Source organism: Anas acuta, chromosome 5 (assembly GCF_963932015.1).
Source record: "Anas acuta chromosome 5, bAnaAcu1.1, whole genome shotgun sequence".
NCBI classification, from domain to species: Eukaryota; Metazoa; Chordata; class Aves; order Anseriformes; family Anatidae; genus Anas; species Anas acuta.
The window spans coordinates 4,944,570-4,971,738 of NC_088983.1; the positions used below are offsets into that span (position 1 = coordinate 4,944,570).

At 47.1% G+C, this 27,169-nt stretch overlaps 1 protein-coding gene across 3 annotated transcripts in view; it reads right to left on the bottom strand.

Moving 5' to 3' along the window:
- SLC35F4 (solute carrier family 35 member F4) overlaps positions 1-23,591 on the bottom strand; it is a 101,606-nt gene extending 78,015 nt beyond the window's left edge. Inside the window, exon 1 of one of the 3 annotated variants that reach the window (XM_068682396.1) lies at positions 23,228-23,591. In XM_068682396.1, coding sequence (XP_068538497.1) covers positions 23,228-23,330 — 103 coding nt within the window. In that variant the 5' untranslated portion in view covers positions 23,331-23,591. The remainder of the gene's footprint in view (positions 1-23,227) is intronic. The other 2 variants (XM_068682398.1, XM_068682401.1) reach the window with 2 other exon arrangements.
- Positions 23,592-27,169: the final 3,578 nt, after the last annotated feature.

Below are 27,169 nucleotides of genomic sequence, written 5' to 3' on the forward strand. Positions count from 1 at the left end.
TCCCAGACAGGGCACGCTCCTCTGCCCCCACCGGAGATCCCACAACAGCCCTTCCTACCATGAGGGTCAGCTCGTATTTAGCTGCAAGCCCAGACTTAACCAGGGGTTAGATGGAGAGTGAGTAAGCTTCACTGGAGGATGGAAGTGTGAATTAATTAATTAATTAAGCACAACCTGCGCCTTCTGCTGTGGGACTCTTCATCACCAAGGACTGTACCTAAACGTTACCAGGTTTTAACTTCTTTGGCTCCACACCAGGATGACTTTGGAAGGAAGGATTACGATATTTTGCTCAGCACACCGGTTCATTTGTTTCCTGCCTCCAGCAGATGAAAGCAATCCTACCCTAGGCTGATGACTAAGGAGTTCAAGAAGGAAAAAAAAAAAAAAAAAAGCCAAGGATTAGTTCTATGAAGCTGGCCTTTCTGGAGCTAATCAAATCTCATTTGCTCTAATTTGATCCTTATTGGACTCTGCAAGGAAGATTTTCCTTAGGCCAGCTAAAAAAAATTCCTTTTTCCTTTTTCATTGCCATGCTGTTTGTAGGAAGGGAAGACATTTACATACAAAGAGCAAGCTATCTCCAGGTTTGCCAGCAACCCTGAGATGCTGTCTGCACAGAAAATCCTTTATGAGAAAAGGCAGAACCGAGAACACCTGCTCACACCCAAAATGGAAGTTTTTGTTTGTTTATTTTGTTTTCTCTCATTAGAGAACTCTTACCTTCTGTGAATTACATTATCATGTCCCTGCCAGGACAATAGCGTTGAGTCAAATGTTTCACTACCCAAGGTGACCCTCATTTCTAATTAAGCCTTCAGCCCCTTGCATCAGACTTTACCTCCAAGTTTCTCACCTTCATCACATCAGCCTTAAGCTGTCCTGGCTCTATCAGAGCTGTGTTAGCACTTGGGTGCTAACACCATGACCTAGAAAGACAAAACTGAAACACCCAGCAGGCCACGGAACCTACAAGAAGTTTTACTACTGCTTCTGAAGAAGCAAAGAAGTCAAACTCATCTCTCCAAACCTGAAGGACCAACAGAGGACAAAGTGCTTCCTTCTGACTCCTAACACACAGGCTGTAAGGACGTGCTCACACAAACTGAGGTGCAGAAACCTGGCCTGCAGAATAAATCCTTGACACAGTGGTATCTCGTTGCCTTGCTGCCCAATTCCCTGTGCAAAAAGAGGCAGACAAGGATAAGCAATAAAACAAAACTCATACCACCACACAAACACAAGATCTCCCGACAACAGCAGTGATATTGCTAGAAACCCACAGTGCTGGGCACTAATTAAATGCTGCTCATTAATCAGTTATTAATAAAAGCAGCTGTTCTGCATCATAGATGCAGAAATGTACCAGAGACCTTCAAAGGCCCCTTCCCACCAATTCCCTGCTCCAAGTGGTACCGTGGCTGGTATTAGACCACATCAGCCCCAGCTTTATCCAGCTGAATCTGGAAAAAACATGGATGGAGTCCCCCTGTCTGCACTCCTCCTGGGCTCCAGCACTATCCTCTAGTGGAAATCCCCACGATGAACCTCACAAGCTGAAGGTTGTGGCTGTTATCCCTTATTGTACCATTTGCTATTATGCTGTAGAGCTTGCCACGGAATCATAGTTTGCCTCTACCACCCTTGAAACACCCTTTAAAGCAGGGTGCTGGAGCTCACCTGGGGTTATGTTAACATCAGCAGGGGCAGCAGGACACGAGAACGATTCTGAAGGCTCCCAGAAGGTGAGATGGCAGCTTGTCAGGTACTGCAAAGGGAACATCAAGGCAGCGCTGGTCAGATGGACCGAGCACTGAGGCTTTCTTCAAGTTCCTTGGCTCTGAGCAACAGAGGACAGATTTTCAAGTTCTCAGTAGCATTTTGGGTCATGAGCAAACACAGAAAGGCAAGCGCTGAGCCGCTGCATTCCAGGATCTACATCAGGGCAGAGCTGATGGCACCGTATCTGGGACAGGGGGACAGCATTCAGCCAGCTACGATTTGAACCTGGGCAACATGGATCAAAAATCAGATGTCAGAGCTGGTCCTGTGCCTGATAAGGTTGTGGCTGTGCCCCACTCTTCATTCTAGTCTCACCCTCTCTTGTGTAAGCAGACAGGAGATTTCTTCGTGCATGGACCTGCTCCCTCATGGTGGTGGCAGGATGAAGCCCTGATTCCATCCGGAGCCTTTCAGCACCTCTATAAAACAAATAATTCATTTCTGGGACACCAAAACATCCTGAAAGCTAGCTGAAAAGCACATGGTATTTTTCCTTCAGTAAGTCACTGGTATCACACAAACTGCAAACTTCTTTTCCTTTTTTTTTTTTTTTTTCTTTAAACAAACATTTCTGAGGCTTTGAAGCATGAAATAAGTAAGCCCCATAGAGAACGGTATTTTTAGCTCCCAGGATCACATGATGTGCCAATAGCTTCTGTCAGGATCATCGGTCTTGCAAATTTAAATTGATTGAAGTAATAAGAGCACTTGGCAAACATACCCAGTTGAAATGTATGGAAGTCCAGAACTTCTCTTCAGACAGCATGAAGTTTTAAGTGCACTTCTCTATAAAAACTCTTATTCATATTGCTGAAAAAAAAAGCTTTAAAATGTTTTGCAACATGGTAAAATCTTACTTTTTTAATTTTAATTTATCAACACAGCAGTTAACCTCTTTGTCACAGCCCTGTTCTTCTTTTCCAGCTGCTTACTTAAATCAGTCTCTTCTGCATTAAAAACTAATTAATTCGGTACCGCACAATAATTTCTACGACAAACAAACAGCAGGATTCTTGGGGTTATTCTTGCATTATTCTTGTATTATTCTTGGATGTGGGATGCAGTAAGCTAAATTGGCAGAATGTGACACTCTGACAAGCCTGGATTTATACTGATCAAAGACAGAACAGCCACAGAAAAGCCTGAGGAATCTCCTCGGGTGTTTTTTTTTGCATTGTGATCAGACTTGGGGTGAAAATCTCGATGGATGGAGGTTTTCCATACCCTCAACGTTGCGACTCTAGCGGGGCAGGTTTGCTCCTGCTGAGCATCTGGGCAGCACACACACATCCCTCCTACAAAAACACGAGTGCATTAAGGGCAGGAAAAGCTCAAATAACTGGGGGTGGAAGAAGAACGTGTATTGGTCAAGGTCAGTGAAACAGCAAATGAAAGTCAACCAACCTGCATGGTATTCTAGGATGTTACATTTTTCTCCTTGTTTCAGTCATTTCTGGGTTATGATGCACTGACTGCAACGCATAGGAAAAAAAAAAAAAAAAGAAAAAACAAATTGGCCAGATCCTTCTTGGCTGCACCACAATACCTCCAACAATTCCAGTAAACCCTGTGGGTTTCCACTGAGGTAAAGCAGTTGGAAATATCTCCCCTCATTTCCATTGTCATTCTTGAATTGTGCTGGTAAAGGGAAAGGAAGAATTGCTGATAAAGGCTGGCACTTCTTTACTTTTTGAATATGGCAATAAAAGCTTCATTCAGAGATACAGTCTGTCAACTACAGCACCTAATTATGGTCAAATCTAATTGCTAAAAGATGATTTGCGGGCAAGCTCCACTGACACGAGCCGGAGTTAGGACATACACCAAGGACAAGGTGGCAGGATGAGTCTGTACATGATAAAAAAAAGGCTTGTGTTTGCTCCCATGATTAATAACAACTGTACTCCCTTTTTAAATCAATCAGTATCTATGGATATCCACTTTGAGCCTGAAATGCCTTTCCCCTGAGCAGGGACTGACCGCCCTGTGTTCAGACACGGGACTCCACATCCCCGCAGAGGCAGAGTGGCAAGTTCTCCCCTCCCTAAAAGCCAGGGACCCCGAGTCCAGCTGCAGCTAGAGATTACCCTGACTCTCCCAGGATTTGTCGTGGCTTAAAGAATAAGCAACAGCCTGCTATACCATGGCTTTAACAGCATGTAATGCATCTGACATGTTTTTATGTATTAAACGTAATATGTAAGGGGGTATATTTGTATGTAATGTAATAGAAAAATCAAAAGGAGGTCAGATTAGGTAATTTAAGTGCCCCTGCTGGCCTTCCAGACGCCTGCAAATCAGGAGGCATTAACAACACGTACGCAGAAGCAGCTGATCCTGCTGCCAGGCAAGCTTGGTCAAGGTCCACCAGCTACACAGCTCACTAGTTAGAGCATCTCCACACTCTAAGGATGCCAACAGCAGCAGCAGATGAGCAGAGATGACGATTCACAGCTTCTAGATTGACACCAAGGGAGGTATTACACAAGCACGGTGACCTGCGATAAGGCTGGGTGATGCTCAGCACCTTCAGAAGTCCTTCCCATGCTCCTGGCTGGACAGATTCCTTCCTGGGATGCTTCCCAGCAAAGTAGGATTGCTTTTCTGTGATGGTACACAGGTACCTGTGAGCAGGTAAGCACCAGAAGTGGTAGGGGTTGAGCCTTTACACCTCTGGCATTTTGAACTTGAGCACACGCTCTGTATCCTGCCTTTATCCAAATAAATAAATAAGAACCCCCTGGCTGTCCACGGGAGCTCATGGGTCAGATGCTGAAAAGCTGTGCTATAAATAGACTCCAGCAGTCTTCCGAAAAGCATCGAGACAGAAGAATTGTCAAACACAGACAGAGCACCTAAATATTCAGTGATCTCATTTTGATCTCCCTTACACAAAGTATATATACCCTGGTGTAAAGCCGCATTTTTTTTTTCATTTTTTTTGATGGAGAGAGTCCAGATTTATCTAGGCACAAGATTACTACCCTATATTTATTTCTATATTTAATCCTTGTGATTAATAATTAATGTTACACGGCATGTTTATGATGAGAACATATTGCTGCTCCAGAAAAAACAAATAGAGCAGGCTTTCCTCCTTTTCCAGATAAAAGAAGCTAACAAAGAAACAATCTTCTCTAATTTCACACAACAGTGCTGTCTTCTGTGATTGCTAAATTAACAGTGCTGCTATCACTGTGAAATGCTATATAAACTTCGAGGTTATTAGTCAGCTGTTTACTTTTCTATAAAAACAAAGAAACCTTCAATAGGCAAACACTCTACAACAGGGCAAACAAAACCTGAACACGTCCCAAGAGCAGAACTGATTCCTCGTGGTCTGCAAGCTGAGATCTGCAGAAATCGCCACTCAACAAGGCAAGGGAAACAATTTCAGAGACAGCACCCGTAAAGTTCCTGCAAAGCAGTGCAAGATCCAAGTTAGCTCACTTTATGCACCAGCAGGTATAGCACATTTGCAAGCAGATTCACACGAGACAAAACACAGCAAGGGGAAAAAAAAACAACTGAGGGCTCAATTCCGTCAACCTGACTCAAGGCAAAATCCCCATTAATTTCAGTAGTGTTGCCCGAGTCAGGACTCCAACTCTGGAACCTTAATTAGAGCTGAACAACCAGCCCTGCACCAAGTCTGTCAGCACATCGGTACCTCTGCAGCCACGCAACATGAGCAAGCTTTTTCCTTTCGTTAGCTGCTTCTCCATTCCCCGTGATGCTGTGAGTGCTTCGTGTCCGCCAGCTCCAGCTGTTGGGGAAGTCACAAAGGGTTTGTCGCCAGCATCAAAACCTCAACCTCCAGGGCTCGTGCTAACACCCAAACCAGATGGTTCTCAAGAAGACTGGCAGCGGACAGTTGACTTAGGGCAGCTTCTCCATGTAACACAAAGTGAGATTGTGGCACTCGCTTGCCAGGGGTTGTCAAAGATGCTAAAAATATATTAAAAAGTTCAAATATTCAGAAGTGATTGATAGCCTAGAGCTGGGAGGGGTGACAGAAAGGGGTCACTTTGTTCACGTCCTGTTTTGTTTCCTACAGCATCCCCTACCAGCTCTGCTAAACAAGGACCCCGAGCTCAACAGGCTTTTGGAAGATGCTGTGCTGGGCCCCTCTGGACTAAGACTCCAGTTAATCAGAAGCCTTTCTCAGACACCAGTGCCCAAAGCCCCATAACTACATCCAAAAAGTTAACTTCTAGCTTTTAAAATGATTAAAATAATAAATAAATAAATAAAACACGCTGCCATGGTCTCCGAAGAGAGAGGAAGAGGGGCTTAAAGACGGGTGAGTTGTCACACCACATGGACTTGTAGGAGGGGTTTGGTGCTTAAACCAAGCCAGGCCAGCAGGATTACAGCCCTTCACAGGATGAGTACAGAGCACTAGAAGAAAAAGCTTTAAGGTAAGAGACATGCTGATTTTTTAGGAGCTCAAAAAGTGATTTTCAGAAATTGTGAGAAATTTGGTATGATCGCAACTTACAAAGATGGGATGTGGTGTGCAGCAAGCAATGAAAAGTTCAGCTTCTGTGGCCCTCCTCCCTAGATAGCTAAATGGAAAAAATTCAGCCAAGACTGGAAAGATGCAAGAGACAGGAGAGAGAAAAGAGAAAAGAAAAAGGGAAGAAAAAAATAAACAGAAAAAAATAAACTTCTTGCTACTATTTCTAGTGGGCTGGAAAGGAGATTCTCCTACACAAGGCAGGAATCAACACATGCTATGGCAGAGAGGCCAGCTCCCTGCTCCATCCTTACCCCAATCAGCTCCTTGTTCTGAAGATGCCCTTACAGCCCGCTCGCTGATTATTCAAGTTTTTCAGCCACGGGCTAGATGTTGGGTTTGGATCCCAGCCCCTTCACCCCTCAGGCCTCTCCCAGGGATACAGCTGCAGCTCTCGGTCCAACCCAAGAGCCTTTCCTGGGGTGAGCTGAAGTAGGAGATGTTTGGCTGGCGGACCCAACTCTTGGTTGAAAGGATATTCCTGCCTTCTCAGCACCACAGCACAGAAGGCAGCAGTCCAGATGGCCTGGATAGGACAATCGCAAGCAATCTCCTAAATTTATTACTTTAATGGGACCATAAAATACTCCTAGTATTTAACCAGTTCTGCTTCACTACTCATTTGGCTTCCTGTAAGTTGTTAGATAATTTTTTCAACCTGTGCAAAGAGCAGGGCCACGTCTACAGAGCGCTTGAGCCTGACTCCAAATGGTACCTGAACCTTGGCTTGTCACACACCACATCTGAGAATGTCACCATCTGTGAGCAATATGTCGAGATGACTTCACTCACAAAATGCTGGCAAAACACCGGAGAGAAATATCACAAAATCAGTTACAAAGATAATTTCAAAGTCACTGACAAGTTGGCCAACATTGTGTTCCTCGTTATCTGCTCCGTTTTGCCCTCGATCATCTAAAATGCAGGCAAAAATGAGAAACTCATCATAACATATACATTTAAAGTCGTTAATAGAGTAATGAAATACTGTACTTTATGAGTGTCTCAGCAGTCAGTGCTCTGTGGAACAGTATATTCTAAAGAATAACGAGATGGCAATGACCCAAGGTTTGTCTGGAGCTTCTGTATCTAGAGGGATTCGTCTCATATCAACAACAATTTGGTCTGGTGTACCCTGCAAAAAAACACTGTCAGTTCAGGGACCCTACTTACTGCTACAGGAATCTTTGATAACCCTTGGAAGGTAAAAGAAATTCTGAAAGAGTGGAAAAGAAAACTTAAATGGAAAGAATATATATGAGCAGCTGGAGATAGCTGGCAGCCTGAGCTCAGTTCCCATAAAAACAGCAGACCAAATAATCAAAACAGACTACACGTAAGAAAACAAGGAGAATGAGCATCAGGGCTTCGTCAGGACTAAATCACATCAGTCTGATGTTGTTTCTGACAGAAACAACAGAGTAGCAGGTTTGGGAACAGAGGACAGGAGACATTACAGACCTTGATGGCAGTAAGGCTGCTGATGCTGCCCGGCGTGACAAGACAGGGAAACCTTCACTGGGTGGAAAAATGCTCCTGAGCCAGACCTGGAGCTGCTACCAGTGGCTCTGTTAAACAGAACAGCGTTAACTATGGATTCCTACCAACAAAAAGTGAAAGGTTGTTCCCACCTAGAGCAGGGAAGCAGTTGTACAGGCACAGCTTGGGGAATAGCCATAGCTAGAAGAGGACTGGGAGGTGAGAGGAAACCTCAAGGTGAAGCTGTCTCACCTGTGCTATACTCTGGCCAACGATTCAGATGTGGAAATGAGGCAGATAACTCACGGCACGCTATGGAAATGAAGGGCTCTCTTCTGCCAGGCTGTGCTGGTGAGACCTTAGCTGAAAACCTGTGTCCAGTTCGAGGAATCAGATTTTAAGAGAGGTGTGTGCTCGCTGGAGTGAGTCCAGAAAAAAAAGAAGATGAACAAATTTCTAGAAAGTATGACTTTACCCAGAGTAAGTGGAAGACTTCGGTTTGTGCAGTGAAGATAAAGTAAAATGAGACAAAGGCCATCAGATTTGTAGTACTTTGCTGAAGAGGAAGAGACAAGTCTGGTTTTCATGCAAAAAGTAACTAGGACAAATACTAGGTCTGAACCATGGAAAAAAAAACATTTAACCATAAGGAAATAACATTTAAACAAAGCACTGGAACAGGTTGGAAGGAAGGATGTTTTTACAAGGGGTTAGGTAAGGATCCACAAGAACGCTCATTAGGACAGATAGAGCAGCTATTTCTCCATGCCTCTTCCAGTTCTGCCATCCTCTGAGATGATCATGGCTCAGCCCATGAAATTTTATAAAAGTGACCAAATCCCAAACAGTTTAGCCAAAAAAATCTTCTCCTGGCCTCAAAATCTAGATCAATGGTAAAAAAGTCAAAGACCATGGCAGGTTCTGCCACTCTTCATCAGGTACCTTCTGCTGAGGAACAAAACATCCTCCAGTCTGGGCAACATCCCACTTGAGAAGGAAGATCATAGCAGACCGATTCACTATTTAGATGCCTGTCCATGATTTTGTAAAGTTTCAGGTCTACCTTTGCGGTTCCACACTTGCATCCGATCTCCACAATTACTTTAAAATGTTCTGCTGTAATAGGATAATCAGAGGCAATTATGGAAGGTCAGAGAAAGAGCAGGCATAATATATTCCGTTAGCTCCTTCTCATAGTTCATGATGTGGAGCTTTATTAATGCGTCTGGGACACGTCCCCCAGCCCACTTGAGAAATGCCAATGCTCCTTAGGGGAGGGCACTGAAAGGATTCGCAGTTTGCGGGTCTCTCTTCGCAAAGACAAAGAAAGATGAGGGCTTGCAAAGAAGCCAAAGGCAATTAGAAACTTTCTCCCCACAATGCAATCCAGGCACGCAGAGCTGTTACAATAAGTGCTGTGGGAGAAGGCTTAAGGCAGCCTTTCCCCCATCCTGAGAGGCAAAGTTTTGCACCAAAGATTGCATCCCCAATTAATCCAGCTCTGAGCAGCTTTCTCACTTACATCAAGTGTTGAAAAGCAGCTGGACACAATATTGGCCTCTTCGTAAACTCCTGTAGTGAAGACTGTAAGCACTGCGGTGCTTTTAACTTCATCCATCCAAAGGGCACGAAGGCCAGAGTGACCTGTCTCCAGGGCCAAAATCCCCAGGAGTAGCTGAGGAAGGAAACCCCAAACCTCCTCTGCTCATCCCATGCATCCATTCCAGACAAGGGCTGGTTCAAGTTTATGGGCTGCTTCCCTTCTCACCTCATCCACACAACACCTAACATTTCTTTTCCCCTGTTTTTATGCTCTGATGGAAGATACAGATGCCTTTGCATCTCCCCCACCAGAAGATCTAGCAGAGGACAAGGAGTTAGAGCATTTGGTACCGAGCCACGCTTCACATTAAGGGTATACTTAAGAAAAATAGAGTGTGAATAAGTTAATAAGTGTCACTGATTATCTCCTTAACAATCAAAATCAGGAGATCACCAAATAAAACCCATGAAGTCACCTGCTGCTGTGCTTCCACTCACCTGTTTATGCGTCTGACTTTATAATAAGCCTAATCATCGTGATTGCCCTTACATTAAATCCTTAGTCTGTTTAGAAACTGAGGGAAGAAATATTTCCCTCAGGGCATGCCCTGAAAATGACTTCCCTGTTCTTAGCATCCCTCGCTGTCACACCACAACTAACACGCTATGAACAATCTCAGTTAACTTACAACTTTTCCTTCCTTCTAGTGACAATACTTGCTTGCAACATTCAATGAAGAAGCTGGTAAATGCTGACACCCCAGCTCCTTACCCTGTTCTTTCAGAGCATTACAGAAATTCCAGGTACTTCCCCCAAGCCAGCTGCAGGAAGACATCAGCAAGCTGCAGCCCCGTTCACAGCTCACCACGTACAACACAAACCCAGTTTATGTCTGAAACTGGGAAGCCGCAGGGCTTATTAGAGCTTGCACTGGCCCACCACTGTGTTTTCTAACTGGGAGTTGCCTCACATCCACACGGCTTAGAGCACAAGCAGAGCAAATTCTCCTCTACCCAAAAACTAAACATCCAGGGCAAGAAGTTAAAGCCAGCCCCTGTAGAGCCTTTGGCTCTGCCAACAAAGCAAACTCATTAACTGCCAGCGCTGCCCTTCTGCATCAATCACCAGACCCTTAGGACTTCCCCTACAAACTGCTCCAGTATCTGCTTCTGATCTTGGCGCAGGAAAATAACAGCAGCAAAGCGATTCAGACGTGTCTTGAGACTAGTGTAGATCCCAGGCCATCCAGACTTCCCTGCAGCCTCTGCCAAAGCCGAGAGAGTCAGCTCTAATTTGCTGCCCAGCTGTTAAGAGTGACTTTTAGTACCCACCAGCACAGGATCACTACCTGATAGAGCTGATAGAGCTCCAGTCCAACCCTCTCCCTCAGCACTCACAGCCCTCCTTTGCTCTTGTTACGCTGGGAGAGCTTTAGCAGCACAGAAATGGGATAACCAAGTTTGCGTCAGCAGTGACTTCCAGCACCTCTTTCCCTCAGTGCCCTCCTATCAGGGCTCTCAGCCTGGAGTTTTCTACGTGCTCCTGGAGGTCAAGAGCCAGCCCAGAGAACCCAGCTCACAGCACCTGGGTGGTAAACCTGCTCCAAAGGTCCCTGCCCTCAAGGAATCTCTCCAAACCTGCAAGGTAAAAAACAGGAGATAATTCCGTAAGTCACCTGCCATTGATTTGCAAAGATGATCTCATTATCAGACACCTCTTTGTGCTTATGCTTATGAAAGCAAGACCTCCGTATTTTACCTATGAAGCAGAGCCGAGTCATCTAATCCAGCAGCATTACATAAATGAGCTTCACTCCAGTGGGGAGAGCCTAATAGATTTTGTAGGTCAGTGCTTCTGGCAGATATTTCTCTAAAGGCTACGTTGAGAGTTCAAGGGGAAGCAAAAAAAAAAAACCCAAAGCTATCCTTCAACTAGATTTTCGAAGGCAGAGCCCAGTAAAAGTTAATAAGAGTGGGGAAAAAACATGAGGAGCAAGAGCTCAATTCATTTGTTGTAAGCTGATCTGAAAGTGGTTCGAAAATTTGGGGCATGTGAGGACAAAAAAAAAAATATATTCTAGCAGAGAACAACTCAAAAATAAAAATAGCAGCATTGGCTAAGAGCAGCTCTTCAAAGGGATGTCAGACTTTACAATACTTTGTGCAGCAGCAACTAAAAAGGCTTCATGTTGTCGCTACACGGCGATATTAAAACCAGTGTTCATTTCTCTGGGAAATAAACATCCAGCAGAATAATAACATGCAACCAAAGGAAAGTTGATTTAAATCCTATTTATAAACCCCCGAGGCATTTCTCCTTGTTCGGTGCAGTCACCACGATGTCAAATTCTAATTTCCAGCACAGGTCAGGCAGGGCGTTAACTGGCAACTCGACCCCATGCACAGCATAGGCGACAAAAATAATTTCTAGGAACTTGGCCTTTAACTAAACAGCACTGGTGGCATTTCTTCAGCGCTTCCTTAAAGCTAAGGGTGACAAGCAGTACTAGATTCACTCCAAGAACAGAGAAACTTCATGCTTTTGGGGACTCCTTTTGTGCAGAAATGTCTTCTTTGCTCCTAAGGAGCCAAAACATCTGAAAATGACTGCGGAGCCCTCTTCTTCCCTAACCTGCAGGAGAGGGTGGAAGCCTACTTTTCGTTCCCAAGGCAGCATGACATATTTGTGAGCCTAATAACAGCCCTGCAAAGTAGATAAAATATTAAGCATTATTTCTACATTACACCAAGAGAGAAATAGAGGGCTAATAGTCAGCCACCGGTTCTCTGCAAGTACGAAATTAACCTTGGATTTATTATTTCAAATAAGAAGAGATGATCATTATGAATATTTTATAACATTTTCTGTAGCCTTAATAAAATAACTACATTCTCTCCATTTTTTAAAACTGCAAAGGGTTCACAATCATCGTCTGGGATGCTCTACGGGTCTTTACCAATAGCGTGGCACTGGAAATCAGTTTTATTCACTGAATTTCAGGGGGAAAAAAATATGAAACTGTCCTGTAGAAACATTTTGTTGTTTTTACCGCATCATCTCCAAATCCCAAACACAGGGAGGTCTATCCTACGAGACTCCTGGCATCCCTGTACAGCCCAGAGAAGCAGGCAAACAGAAGACTGCAGGTTTCTCCTCCCAGGTGAGCACCTTATCCGTGTGTTGGGTGGAATTGCAGAGTATGGGATGTGTTAGCTTCACGGGATGCTTATCACCCCTAACGGCCCCATGCTTTGTTTTTCTTTTCATCTGTCTTCACAAATATTTAGGGGAAGGGAAACACCTGGCTCCAAGACTTCATCAGAGCCACCCTCACCCACCAGCTGAAGAACCTCATTCGAAGAACGAGCAGCAGCAGAGAGCAGCAGCAAAACGGACAAAGTCGCTTCCCTACAGCTTTGTGTCTTCTGGCTGGATTCTTCGGTGTCTAAAAAGTAATTAGACGAATTCATGGAAGAAATACCCATCAGAGGGTACTAAAATACACAGGCACTGAAAAACTCCGAAGGCACAGATCAATGAAGGATGGAAACGTACCAGGGAACTGCATCACATGCTTCTTTGCACATCTCCTGCTGACCTCTGCCTGAAGCTGAATGTGAATCGAATGCACCACTGATGAGACCCACAAAATTTTAAGCTGTACACTTCTTCAGGAGTGAGGTGATTCTACAGCTTTCCCACTGTGGGAGAACCACGAGGCCTCCCTTCTTCTAGCTCACCACCCATTTTCACAAGGGCCATCAGGGCACCTTTGCCTTTCATGCTCCCCAGCTCCCGTTAAGTTTGCTCAATAGATTTAGAAGTTATCAAGAGAGGGGGCAGGGACAAAGACATCATGCTCACATAAGCTTTGTTTCCTTAAGAAACCCGGTTAAAGAACTCCACAGATGATGAGTTACAAGACGTTCTGTAATCTGCTTTTAAAACACCCCAGGAGCGAGGTGTAAAGTCCTAACAGGGCACACGCGGATGTGTTTGACAAGGAGCAAGTGCTTACATTAGGCAAAACACCAGCATTTCGAAAAAGTGCTTCTGTGATCAAAAGAGACCCAGCAGCAACCCCAAAGAGCAAACCCTGCTCTCTCACGGACCAACCACAAGGCACGGGGCTATTCTCTCTGCTTTAAAATCATCCCTTTTTGCTCTCTTCCAGACCTTAACAGCCTGCCACGAAAATACCATAAATTATAGAGTATGAGTGATGTCAAAGCCTGCTCTCAGAGGGAGGCTGGGAGCAGCGATCACGTATCCTCCAGTTTGGGAATACACAGGCAATTTTTTGTTCATAGCCTATAAAAAAGGCTGCGCACATCAAAGGCACCGAGTGTGTTTCCTTTTAGATCTTCCCTTCGACCAGCCCAGCCTGCTGCCGCAGAGACAGGAGGCTGACAGCATGAAAAGGGAATGGCAGGACCAAGGAGAACGGCTTAAACCACTGAAATACAAAGAGAAAGTGTGAATGCAGCAGCAGAGCAGCATCTACACACTCATTTCAACCTCCCCTGCGTTTGTCCCCCTGGCCTCCAGAAAGCCCTGCTTCCAAACACCCAAATGCAGCAGGAGATAATGACCATAACCTGCAAATGAAGGGCTGTGAATCTCCTCCTCACCTGCATGAAGGGTGTTTGGTTGTTCAGACAACCCCAGCCTGCTCTGAACTGCAGTGCCTGTCCACCTCCCGCAGAGGGGAACAGGGACAAAACGGAATGAGTTGGTTTTCTCAGCCTCACCAGCCGCGGGGAGAGACCAAGGGCAGTCTTAAACCACCAGAGGGTTTTCCTGCTCTCATGTGATCTTGCCAGGTGACAGCATTAGGACTGCTTCAACCCAGGAAAAACAGAAGTAGAGGAAACGATCAGGACCCTGATGCTGTTCTCCAGAGCTGCACTCACCTGAAAACACTTTAAAAAACAAAACACAACCACTCTTTTGTCTACAACTAAACCAAGAGCATCCTTGGTCATCAACACCCCCTATTTTGGAACAGCTCTGGCATTAAAGTAAATCTGAACCCAGACAACTGTGTCTGCCCCTTACTATTATTCACGTGGCAAATCTGAGACCCCAGCTCCAGCAAGAGACCAAAAGCCAGACCTGTAGCGACGTGCAGCGTGGTGCTGATGGATTTCTTCTACTCTCCACTCCTTTATGCAGGATAAAGCTGCGACCTGTGCTTGCCATTCTGCTTGCATCCATAAGCTACAAGGAACGTCCCAGTCCCACAAAGCGCAGTGAAACTTCACTACACTCTATAAATATTTTACAACAACAATAAGCAAGGGGCGCGTTTGCAAAGAAGTGACTCTAAAAGCTGCACCTACAGAACTGGAGGGCACGGCACTTAAAGCACACGCTCACGCTCCCAGCAGTGATATTTCCAGGTGCCTGCCTCGGAAACTGTGTCCCACAGCACAGCCACTGCTGCATCCGTGCACGGTGAGAAGATGCAGGGTTAAGCGAGCCCTCTTGCCCACGCACGGACTCCTTTTCCTCCAGCAGACTTCTCCAGGCCCATGGCTGAGGCCGCCATCTTCACAGGGACACTCAGAAGGGTTGCTCTGAACTCACTTCAAAGCAGATGTGCACAAAGGCGCTGCGCAGACCCTACCTAGAAATGAAGCTGTCCTGATTTCATCAAATTAACCTCCTTTCCAGCACTGAAAGCGTGGCAACAAACAGGCTGCATGGGAAAACCCAAGTGAGCAGTCCCTGAGCTGGTTTTGCTTGCACCTGAGAGCTGACAGCCCTCGGAGGGGACCCTCACCGCCTTTGTGAACAGCACTTCTTCAGTGGCACTCCTCCAGTCTGAACTCTTTCCTCAGAAATATTCTCAAAATGTTTAAAGTTTTCTTCCTATCTAACTCCCCACTTTTTTCTTTTATGTTTTCCCATCATATCCTGCCCTGAAAAGACGTAATAAATGATGGAAAACCAGGAAACTTCACCAGATGTGTTCTCCTCTTCCACCTCCCTGGTACACACTGAGCTCAATCATTTCCCACCTACTCCCTGTGTTATCAGCCTCGCTGAGAACTGACTGAGAGTTTTCTCATACGCAGACCCACTCCTCAGGTAGTTTCAGGTGCAAGCTACAGTATGGGAACACCACGAAGAGTTCACCTTCCTACCATCCATGCTGTCAGCGCTGACAAATTTCCTCTGGCAGGGCGCTGGGAAGCATCCCACTTGCACACGAGCTGCTACAAAGCGTGGCCCCTGCAAAGCACTGCACAACAGGTTATTTCTGGCACCGCAAAGGAAAAGCCCAACCTGCACCCACACAGCTCCCGGGCTGCAAATTCCACACGGCGAGCTTGGTTTAAGAAAAAAAAAAAATAAAACTCTGAGATTTTAGATGTATAAAAGGGTGGTAACAACTGCACTAGGAGATGCTGAACATAAATCACCGGGCGAGGCACCGCAATCACTTCTCAGTCTCCGAGTGCTCCGACAGAGAACATGTGTTCCAGCCCTGCTTTTTGCTTATCTTACCCAGGCACGGCAGCACGTGCTTTCAGACCCGTCCTCAGCCATCCAGGGGCACAGAGCCCATCAGCTGTAACGGGCCTGCACAGTCGTGTCCCTGTCAGTCACAAAAAAAAAAAAATCAGCCCCCGGTAGGGAACTGTTTCTCAGCAAGGTGTGCAGCACCTCCGACCAAGTCATTAATAACAGAGGTGTGTGTTAGCCCTTAGCAAAAACGTCCCCTGGAAGGCTTTGTCTCTGTAGGATGAGAGATAGCCGCGCTGTATCTTGCTCCAGCAGGCAATTGCTCGAGCAATGCTGCCTCGGTGCAACTGCCCAGTCGTGAATTTCGTCGTAACGCAAGCACTGAGTGCTTGGAACAGGAAAGAACAGAAGAAAACGTGGAGCTGTTGTCAGGTTGGCCTCGTGCTAGAATTTCCTTCTTGTTCTGGATGGAGAGATCACTGCCGGGCTGATGGCTGGTCCAGAAGTGGGTTGGCAGAGTCCCATTTACCCACAAATGGTGCTTGCTGCTCCTCTTCCTGTCCAAAAAGGGAAGCTGGAAACTGAAGGAGACTCAAAGCAGGCTTGGGAGCTCTTTCTGCACAAGACAGAACAGACTGGACACCTGTGAGATGGAAGAGCTTTGGAACCACCAGAAGCAGCAGGAAAAAGCACCTTCCACCCTAAAAATTAACCTCGCTCCTTCGCCTTAGCTCCTAAATGAACAGAAGGGCAGCAGGGACATCTCTCACTGCCTCACTCCACTACACCTCACCCAGATCAGCCAGCCCAAAGCAGGAAAGGACAAGTCTGTTTTATCAGCAGTATTTGCAGGTGAAGTCTAGGAAGAATCAATGTTTTTAGAGCAGTAACAGAAAGGCCTTCTTTGCAGGGCAGGCATACTGGGAGCCCTGAACACACGCTGCATGCCTCTGAATAAATTCACCGCTGTCACTCACAGCTCCTAGGACGCTCGCAGTGACTCTGCCATCGCCGTGCAAGCCATACCCTGGCTGTCAGCAAGGCACGACGCTGCAGATCTCATCTTCGTGCTGTGGCTGGCCCAAAACGTTGGCCACCAGGGAGTCCTTCTTCACCTCACCACAAGAAAAAAAACAACAGCTGACTCTCACAAAGCAGAGTTGGCCCACTTACCTCTGGTGAATAATTTAACCAGCCGGTTAAGCACTTCGCTTCTTGCCCCCCACGCTCTGTTTGCACGTTTGCCACAAAGATGCAGTGATTTTTTGGCAGGCGTTTTCATTATTCATCCCGGCGATCACCCAGCAGCAGGTCTGTGTGAAAAAAACGCCGGCCACCCGATGTTCAACCACGAATTCACTTTCACGGGTGAACGGCCACGCAGGGAGTTGAACAAAAGCCCATCAATTTCCAAACGTGCAGAAGAAATGATTGCAAACGTCCTAAAACACCTAATAGCAAAGGTGTTTCAGCAGGATTAAGACAAAAGCTCGGTCAGAACTATTTGTAATATTATTTGTACAACATTTTGCCAAGGCCAGAGCCGTGCTTGTCTGCCTAAGCGGCCAAGCTTGGCGAGCCCAGGAGGGCAGAGGGACAGAAAAACAGACAGAGAGCACACAAAAACCTGTCCAGGTACTGAAATCACCTCTACCCAGCCTCAGCACCAGGACAGGCTCAGCAACAGAGCTGCTGTGCAGTCACCAGCAGAGGAAGAGATCCCTCCATCAAACGTTGTCTTGTTCTGTGCCATCTCCAGCAAATTCACATCCCTGTCCCCCACTTTACTGTCTCAACTTCCCCTGCCAAATACAAGTTGTTTTTTTTTTTCTCAAAATCCTGGCAAACTTATTTATGAGAAATCTTTAACGCTTGGGAAATAATTCTTATTTAGGTGCAGAAGACTGGGAGAGACTTTTTGGCCATCAATCCCAGCCTTCTGCTAATTTCCAGCCTTAATTTATTCGTGGGCTGTCCAGACCCGTTTGTACGTGTGCCAGCAAGCTGTTCCAGCTCCAATAACTCTTCCCTCCTACCTTTCCCTGGTCATCTTCCCAAGATGTATTTGCAGCAGCAGCCACGTCCCCATCTTGGCTCCCCCAAACGAGCCAAGCTGTGCCCGTCCCCTCCTGCAGGCGCGTGTTCCCATGGCTCTGGTCACCTCGGTGTCCTTCCCAGCTCAAATTCAGCCTTCTTACCCACAGTTGTTCACAGCTTCCTCTCCTTCCAGCTAAGGGAACTCCTCATCCTCGAGTCCCTTGAGGGCAGGGGAGATGCCACACTCCAGCCACTAGTGCAGGGCTGCCACACAGCCCTTTGCAAACAGAAATCCACACAAAGCCTGGCCCTCCTCCAATAACGGATACGTACTTGATCCTGCCAAAGTTAGTGGGCAAAGGAGTATTTACAACATGATTTCTGCTGAAATAAATTATTTTATGGGTTATTGCTACTGGTGCTGATACACAGCCATAGTTTTGCCTGGACAGACGACTCTGAGAGGAGGAAGCGACTACACCAGGAGAGCATCCTCTGCTGTGACCTCTGCTTTGTGCCCTCAACGCTGGCAGGGGGGAGAAAAATAAAAGAAAAGAGTTAAATCTAGAGTTTGCAATCCAGCCCCCTCTGCAGCACATCCTCCCTCAAAGAAGAGCTGGGAATAAATCTCATACGGGAAATCCCTGCCCAGCATGAAAGGGAACAGCTCTGAAATGAAGCTTTTTCCAGCTAGGCGTGGGTTTTAAGGACTTGGGATGCAAACCCAGGGGCAGCTGCCACAACTGGTACGGGCTGAAATAGCCCAAAGACTTCTTTAACTCACACTTGCCTTGGTTCCCCCTCTGTTCCCCTCGCTGGAAGGGACGAGCCACCAGGAGGGCACGGTGCTCAGCGTGCAGAGAGATCTCACTTTGCCATGTGATCCGTACTGCAGCAGAGCTGCTGGCACTGCTGCTCGAACAGCCAGAAGAAAATTCCCTCCTGTGTTCTGGAGGTAGATTTCCCCTCCCCAGCCTTTTGCTCTGTTCGGGGAGCAGGAAAGCAGAGTTGTCAAGCCTCTGATGCCGGCTCGTTGTGCCTGTAATCCCAGTGTTATTAAGCCAAGCAATTAAGCACGGATTTCGCTTTAAACACTTTGTCAAAGCCCAGTGGCTTAGTGCAAGTTCACACTTAAGCAGTCGCTTAAGTTCACTGCTGACTTGAGGCTCAACTCATCAAATTAAACCACAAAACCTCGCTTGAGCTGCTCCAGTGGAGTAAGAAAACACAAAGCTTATTCTCTACAGCAACTATGCTTGTGTGAGGGCACAAGACCCCAATCCCGCTGCCAGCACCTTGCCCTGGATCGAGGCAGGTGGGAGGAGAGAAGAAAGTGGGCATGGGGGAATGTACAAACCTGGTTTCAACCTAAGTGCCTGCTGGAGGCTGGTGTTGAGGGCCTCCTGGGGTGGGAATCAACCCCTCCAGATCCAAAGGAGAACAGACAGATGGAAGGAAATAAGCTTTTTGTGTTCATGCAAGCTCTCCAAGCACAGCACGATGAGGTGATGGCTCACATGAAGAGCTAGGGGAGCAAGCACAGGCACTGAACCCTCAGCACCGTTAGGCCACCTGCGTTTGGGCCAGAGAAAATGGGGCTGCAAATCAACAGCTCTGCAGTGCTGGCAGCCAGGACAGGACACAAAACTTCGTGGATGGTGAGAAGAGCTCCACCAGGAAAGACATCACGCAGGCAGCAACCGCTGGACTTGGTGAAGCTGATGGAGATGAGAGGGAAACTTTGGCTGGAGCAGCTTTAGCTCAGGGGAAGGCACAGTGAGACTGGAGCCTCTGTTCTGCACCAGTGCAGAGCTGACCTTGATGCCCTGGGAAATGTGGAGTAATTTTCAGGAAACTCACTGGAAGAGAGGCAAGATATCACAGGGTTTCCTCGAAGTTATTCCATAAACTCTTCTTTCCGACAGGAGCCAGAGACTTCAGACACACTCCGTATGTTATACACGTAGGAATTGAAGGACCAAGCCATACATCCAAAGACAGAAGGTAACTAGGATCAGGAAGGGCCCTTTTCATCTCTGAAACAAGTCGGCGGGGGAAACAAAAACCACAAAACATCACCTCTTGCTCATGTCTTACTATGTAGGGTATGGGTTTTTTTGCATTATACGTGGATGCAAATACCAGAGCAAAATCCATGCTTCTGTTTAATGAGATGGCTTACAGAGAAATAAGACGCCGTTTTCCTTCTCTAACAGCTTTTAAAGATAAATAAAATGATGAAAGTGCCTGACAAAATTAACAACAGAATCATCATCACATGCACAAGCCCAAGGCTGAAGTAGGTTAGTGCACACAAATACAGAAGCAAAAGTCTCTAGAAAATACTCCCGTTCTTTGTAAAGGCAGCTGTTGAACACTACAGACCTTTGGCATTGCATTTCTGGACCATTTGTGACCAGTCCTTCACCTTCACACAGAACCCTGGGCTCATTCTCCTGTTGAGCCAAGACACACATGCCAATCCACTAAAGGAGGGATGTAAATCACTAGCACAATTCATTGAGCCCTGATTTTTTTTTAGTGTATGTGACATTTTCCAGAACTCTCAGCAGCTGCCCAGCCCCAGCCTTCACCTTCTCTCCCTGTCCCTAGCTGGGCACAGCAGGCTGGGGACAAAAAAGAGCCTCAGCGAAGGTGGGGACCAGCTGCAGGACATCATCATCCAACCAACATCCCCATCTGCTGCCTGGCCAGCTCCCTGATGAGACCTGGGGGATAGCAGCAAAGTAGACATAGTAAATCCACCCTGAGGCCAACAGCTCATCCTCAGCTGCCCTCTTCCCCAGGCACCTTTCAGACCTGGACAGGAACAAGTGAGAGTGGCAGAGACTGATGCAACGTGCTAAAGGTCTGGGCACGTGGCAGGTCAGCAGCTCTCAGGTACATGCAGAGCTGTGCAGACTTCCCACATGAGTGTTTCCATTTTGACAGAGCTGCAGTTGTACAGAGCTGGCTGAGAGAAGAACTCTCCAAGGGACTTTGAAGCAACACCCCCTGAAGGCTCTACTTCAGCCTAGACACAGGATCAGAGTAAAACCTCTGAGCCAGGACCTACAGCAGTGCCTAGTGACCCTCACTGCTTCAGTGCCAAGAGGCTCGTGATGCCTGAAAGATGCCTGTTTTTTCCCTAGATAGGGTAGAGCATCTTAGTGAAAATCTTAAGACCCTAGACCCAACAAAACAGAGCCATGAGGATACGTTAGTAAGACATTAGACCCAACCAAACGTGAGCATAAATTAGTCATTTACCAACTGCAAGCACTCCAAAAAAAATACGATAATGGCTCCAAAACTTATGAGACTGCTTTAAAAAGTGTTCATGGTTTAGAAGGAAGACATAATTTTCATTTACCTTAGCATATTTCACACTTCCAGTTTTTCTCTTTAAGGATGACGACCACAAATTTGGCTTTTTTTTTTCCTTCAAAAGAGCAAGACCTGAGATACCGATCTCCCCCCCAACACACAGGCACCCCTGTCTGCATCCAGTCTTCCACAATGGTACAAAAGGCTACAAGATGTGCTATAAAATCTCAGGAGTCAGCACTTCAGTGAGCTTTCACCTCTCCAGGCATGCTTTATCTAATTTCCAGCAGATGCAATTTGTAGCATCTGCAGAACCCACTCCTGGACGGAGAAAGCTTGTCTGTGCCTGAGCAGTCCCCCCCGCTGCCCCCATGCAGAGCCAGTTACTCTGCCAACGCTGAAATCAGGTCTGCATTGGGATCGAGAGTGGGAGTGCTGCTACAGACTGAAAAATTGCATTCTGCCACCGAAGCAAACTCATGACAAAGTATGAGGCTGCTTCCCTCATCTTTCACGGGTAAATCACGCTAGAGAGCTCCCCTGGAGCTGCTGCAGGACACCGGTCCCACCTGGCTCAGCCTTCAAACAGGCACTGGACAGCCTCGCATCTATTCCTGCGGATTGCTCTCAGCTCCTTCCCAACTTCTCTGCCTGCAGCCAGACCGCCTGACCTCGCCGAAGGATCCCCACGCCTGCCGTGCTGCCAGCACGCCGCCGACCAGCTGAGCAACACCTCGGGGCTCGACCGCTTGCTTTTCCACCTGGCCCTTACACAAAGGAACATTAGGTTATTTTTCAGACACACGGCTTTCTTCCCTCTTCCACAACCAGCCCTCGGACACGCTTGTCTGAGCCAAGCAGCTTCTTTACCTCGTTTGGGCTCCTCGTAGCCGTGCCGGAGAGCGCTGCACTGTTCTGGAAAGCAGCTCCCTGCCCGGATCCCAAGGGCGGGTTAATACGCAGAGGAAAGCCTGCTCCTCGGTGCTTACCTCACCTGGCTTGTTTTCTATCTTTTTTTTCCCCCCTTTCCCTGCCTTGCCTGCATTTCCCTTCTGTATTCCAGGTTTTTTTAGCCATTTGGCTTCTGCAAACTGCCCAGTAACTCTCAGACCATGAAACCCTAGCGCATCCATTTCCTTGGTGGTAAAAACGAGCCATTTCTTTCATTAGCCTAACTTTCACCGCCAAGCAGCCCCACAGAGCTCCGGGACATCCACCAGCTCACAGAAACCCATGGAGGCTCTCTCCCCGCCGCCGGTACCCCGCTGTTCCTAATTAAAAACTTCAAAAGCGAAAATAGCGGATCTCTGCGAGGACCGCCTGCTTTAATCTCAGCGGCTCCTTTTAAGACAGAAAAAAAAAAAGACAAAAAAACAACAAAACCCCACAAAACACCAAAAGCATAAGCCATAAACGTTTCGCATTAAGATGGCATAAAGACAAATCTCTCGCTAAGTCCCCACCTTTCTGGAAAAATCCGATTAGTTTGGGGATTTTGGGGGAAGAAGGTGGATATTCGGAGTTTTTAGGCTGAAAGGGCCAAAGGGGGGGGACCCCACAGGCGCCGAAACTTTGCCGAGCCCTCAAGCGAACCAAACCTCACTGCTGGGGTTTGCAGGGCTGCTGGGTGTGAGGGGGGTGGATAAAAAACCCAAAAGAAGAAGGGAAAAAATAGAAAAACTACAGAGAGCAGGAGAACCCCGCACCCCTCCCGAGCGCTGGCTGCAGGATGGCGCCGCGGGCAGCGAAGTTGTGAGGCGAAACCCCGGCTCGTCCCCCCCCGGCCACACACACACAAAGCCCGGAGGGGCTCCCTCAGCTTCTGGGGGGCCACTTAGGGGGCTGAGGGGGCGAAGCCCGATATCTGGTCGCCCACCAGCCCCGGGAGGAGCCGGCCGCAGAGCCCCCGGCTCGGCCGCCTCCCCTGAGGGGACAGCGGGGAGGGGAAGGGAGGGAGCCGCCAGGCGCCCCCGCTGCGGGGGACATTTTGTGGGGGGCTCTGCCGCTCCCCCTGACACACACACAGACACACACACGCACAGGGGAGAGGCAGGGAGGGCCAGCCTTACTTTTCTGGCTGGAGTAGCCCGGGTAATATCCATAGTAGCCCGTGATCCGTAAGATCCTGTCCTCGATGGTGGCCACGCCGTTGGGTGCTGCCTTCCCATCCATAAGAGGGAGGGAGCCGCGGCGGGGCGGCCGGGCGGGACGGCGAGAGGAGCCGAGAGGAGCCGAGCCGGGTGCTGAGGAGGAGGAGAGAGAAAGACGAGGAGGAGAAGGAGGAGGAAAGAAGAGGAGGAGGAGGAGGAGGAGGAAAGCGGCGCGGGCACGGCCGCCGCAGCTTGTGGCGGTGCCGCCTGGTGCAGGACGGGCTCCGCAGCGCCCAGCCCGGCCTCTCCCCGCCGGCCCTGCCCGCCCTGTTCCGCCTCAGCCCTGCTTTGGGGCCGGGGGAGGCTGTGCCGCAGCTGGGTTTTAAGGGCACGGGCTTAAAAAGTGCCGGGGATCCTCGAGAGATGCAGCTCGGGGTGTGGGGGACAGCGCGCTGAGGGGGGCTCGGCACGGTGGGGGTCTGGTTTGTGTGACTCCTTGGTGTCACCTTGTTCCTCTCATCGCCCCTAAATCCTTCCCGAAATGGGGGCGGTGGTCCCAGCACAGCGGCTTCTGACACAGAGTTGGGGATGGAGAGCTTGAGGCAGGTCCCTCAGAGCAAAGCTGGCCACTGCAGACTGCACCCCAAAGCCTGTGAGGACCTCGGACAGAAAACACCTGCAGACCTCGGGGAGCATGGGGCACCCAAGGGACACCACTGTTGTGTAGAGTTGAGGGGGTTACTTCATCTTCCAGGGTGGTCCCATGTGGTGGTAGCCCCAGCCTTAATGTCCTTCAGAAAGACAACGTGAAATGGGAGCTGCAGACCACGAACCCTTGGTCTCCAGCTGCGGGGGGACAAACCCTGTCCACAGGCTGGTCTCAACCTTTCCTCCTGCCATCAGGCACTCAGCATGGGTCAGTCTCCATCAGGTGTTTGGGTGTTGTGGTACACAACAGCATGAGCTACACAGGGCAGGCAGGAGCGCAAAGCATCGTGCACGTGTTCCTAGCACAGCACCGTATCAGCTCGGCCTCCCCAGGGGCAGCACGCAGATGTCAGGAAGGGAACAGAGGCCAAATTTGACCCCAAAGGACTGTGAGGGGTGGGAAGCTTTCACCGCTACGTGTTGTTGGTGTCCTTCCAGAGAAGCCTGTGACTGTTTTTGCGTGTCACTTGGAGGCAGCTGTCCTGTGCCATGCTCCAGGAAGGTTCAGAGGAGAGTGGGTATCTGCCCTCTGCCCATGAAGAGCAGGAGGCCACTGAAGCTGGTTGTGCTTGAACTAAGGTCTATCTATAAGATATCCTCTAAATCTTTTCCCGCATTTGAAAAAAAAAAAAAAAGATGAGAAGTCCATCATTTGATTTTGTGACTCATTCCAAAGGTTAATTCTTTCATTGGTAAAAATCAGGCATTGAATTACTTGACTTTTTCTGCCACTGGTCCTTGTTATGCTGCTCTCTGCTAGACTGAAAAGACCATTAGTAGCCAGCCTTTCTTCTTCCAAGATGTATTTATATCTAGTAATCAGCCCACTTTTTTTTTTTTTTTTTTTTTTTTCCATCCCTTCCATTGTTTTGTGGCTTTTGTACTTTACCAGCTCCTTTTCTGTCCATTTCCATTAACTGGTGTACAGGGAACCTCGTCAAGCCATTTCCTATCCATTGCTTCTTCCCCTCTTCACATTAATTCTTCTCCCTTCCATGCTTGGCTAAATAAGCTGATAGCATGAAACAGCCTTTCATGAGCACAAACAAATAAGAGATGCATTAAAAATAGCCGGTGCTGTGACTTTGCATGGGGAGTCATTAGCTGGTTAGTGTTCATACAGTGCTTTGAAGATCAACGTTTTCATGTGTATGAATGAAGATATAATAAAGGCACTTAAGGTATTAAATAGTCTTTTGATCTTGATTTCTTGTCTCCTGCTGAGCTGCTAGGTAATACTAAGGGCAGTTACAAATCAGTGAAAATCAAATACCTATAAGTCAGGACTTTAAGACATAGCTCATTTCACAGCTTCTTCATTCCCTTTTAGGCTAGTTATATGAAAGAAGATTAATGACTTTTAGTGCTTTCCAGTTTATGGATTTGTTTTTCTTATTTGTCCAACAGATGCACAAGACTCCTGCTTGGCAAATTTACACCTACTGAAAACAGACATTTTTGTTTTAGTTCTGATCTCTAGATTGTTTTGTGTAGCTTGCACCTCTCCAGGATTTCACAGACCATGGGACAGAAATGGCTGAGAGCCAGACCGTGTGTATTAGTTGGCTCTGAGAGGTGCTGGGTCAGATGGAGCTGGTAAGGCTCTAACCCCTTCTGCAAAATTAGAATTCTCTGTCCTAGTTAAGGAAGCACAGTTCATGCAAAAATCACTTGCATGGTGTGGTGTGTGGAATCTCTGAATAAACCACAAACTCCCCCCTTCCCTATTTCACCTCCAGTGGGAGTTGGTGTTATGAGAACATTACCAGCATTGATTTCAGCTTCAAAGTCAAATTTGGGGACTTAAAATTGTTAGTTTGCTGAGAAGGAAAAAAAATGACTGGTTCATTTGAAGGTTAAACTAATATACCCAGAAACAACTCTAAGCTTCAAATTCTTTCCAAATGCCTTAGTTCTGGCTTAATTTTTCATCTTCTCTCTTCTTTTTATCCTGAGTCTTTCAAGGACATGCTGTGCATGTTTAAGCATCACTAGATGATAATATAAGCAAAGCTATTCTTGAAATTGCTCCTGACTGTGGTTGCCTTCCAACACCACTCTATGCAATAGATGCACAGTGGTACCCTCTGTCTCTTTGAAAGCTTATAATGAGTTGCAGCTTTGTATTGTTTCTGAATTCCTACTATGCTGATGATTTTTCTTTTAAGAAAAAATAAAGCAGATTGCTTTTTCTGCAATTAGGCTTTTTTCAAGTTACAGTTAAAAGAGTGCAGAGGAAGCCCAGCTGAGTAAGATGTATGAACTACCATTTATTACCAAGAAAAAGAAAAAAAGGAAAAAAAAAAAAGCACTTAAATGATTAGGGACACATGGGAACTTATTTGTTTCATCTTTTCAAGTTAACAGGTCTAGAGTTTCTAGATGCAGAAATATGCCAAAGTGATTTTGCAGGAAGATTTGTACTTTTACCACTCCATGCCTAAAATCCAAGAAAGAACCTTAAAAGCAGCAATTTAACTTGAAGCTTGGTGTTGTGCAGGTTGAATTTCCCCCACTCTGTACAAATAGAAATCCTTCTCTAGAGAAAGAAAAAGGCTTACACCGTTAATGGCCACAGAATTTGGCTGTGTTTTCTCAAAGAAACACAAAACAAACAATCAAACAAACAAAACCCCGCCATATTTAGCTCCAGGCCATATGTTTGCAAAAAATAACATCTCAAGTGAGAGAACAATGTAGATGTCTCCTGATCATCTTGCTGAGTCTGCAGACAGACAGTCCCAGTGTCTTTTTTTTTTTTTTTTTTTTTTTTTGCTGCTCACAGCTTTCCCAGACAGCCTCAAATAGAAAGGAACAAGGTTCTGGGCATATTTCACAGCTGTCTTTCAAATCCCTTGAGATGGTGCTGGAACTGTGAAGACTCATGAAATAGTGAGTATCCTCACATGAGCAGAGCCTGAAGAAGCAGACCTTGCCTTATCTGCCTGCTTTTCAACCACATCAGGTCTGCTGCTTTCTCCACGAGACAAGAACCATCATCTCTTCCTTTTCATATCCTTATGTTGCAGGATACCCTAAAGACCCAACAGTGATCAAAGCTTAGTAGGTCCCCACGTCGAATACAGCCCGATGGTTTTAGGGAAAGACAAGGGGCAAGAGAGACAGCAAAAATGCTTGGAGTTGGAGAGATCTGCCTAAAGCAGATCAAAAACAGGCTTTGGGGATTGCCACCTGCTTCCCAAGCCAGGTCCC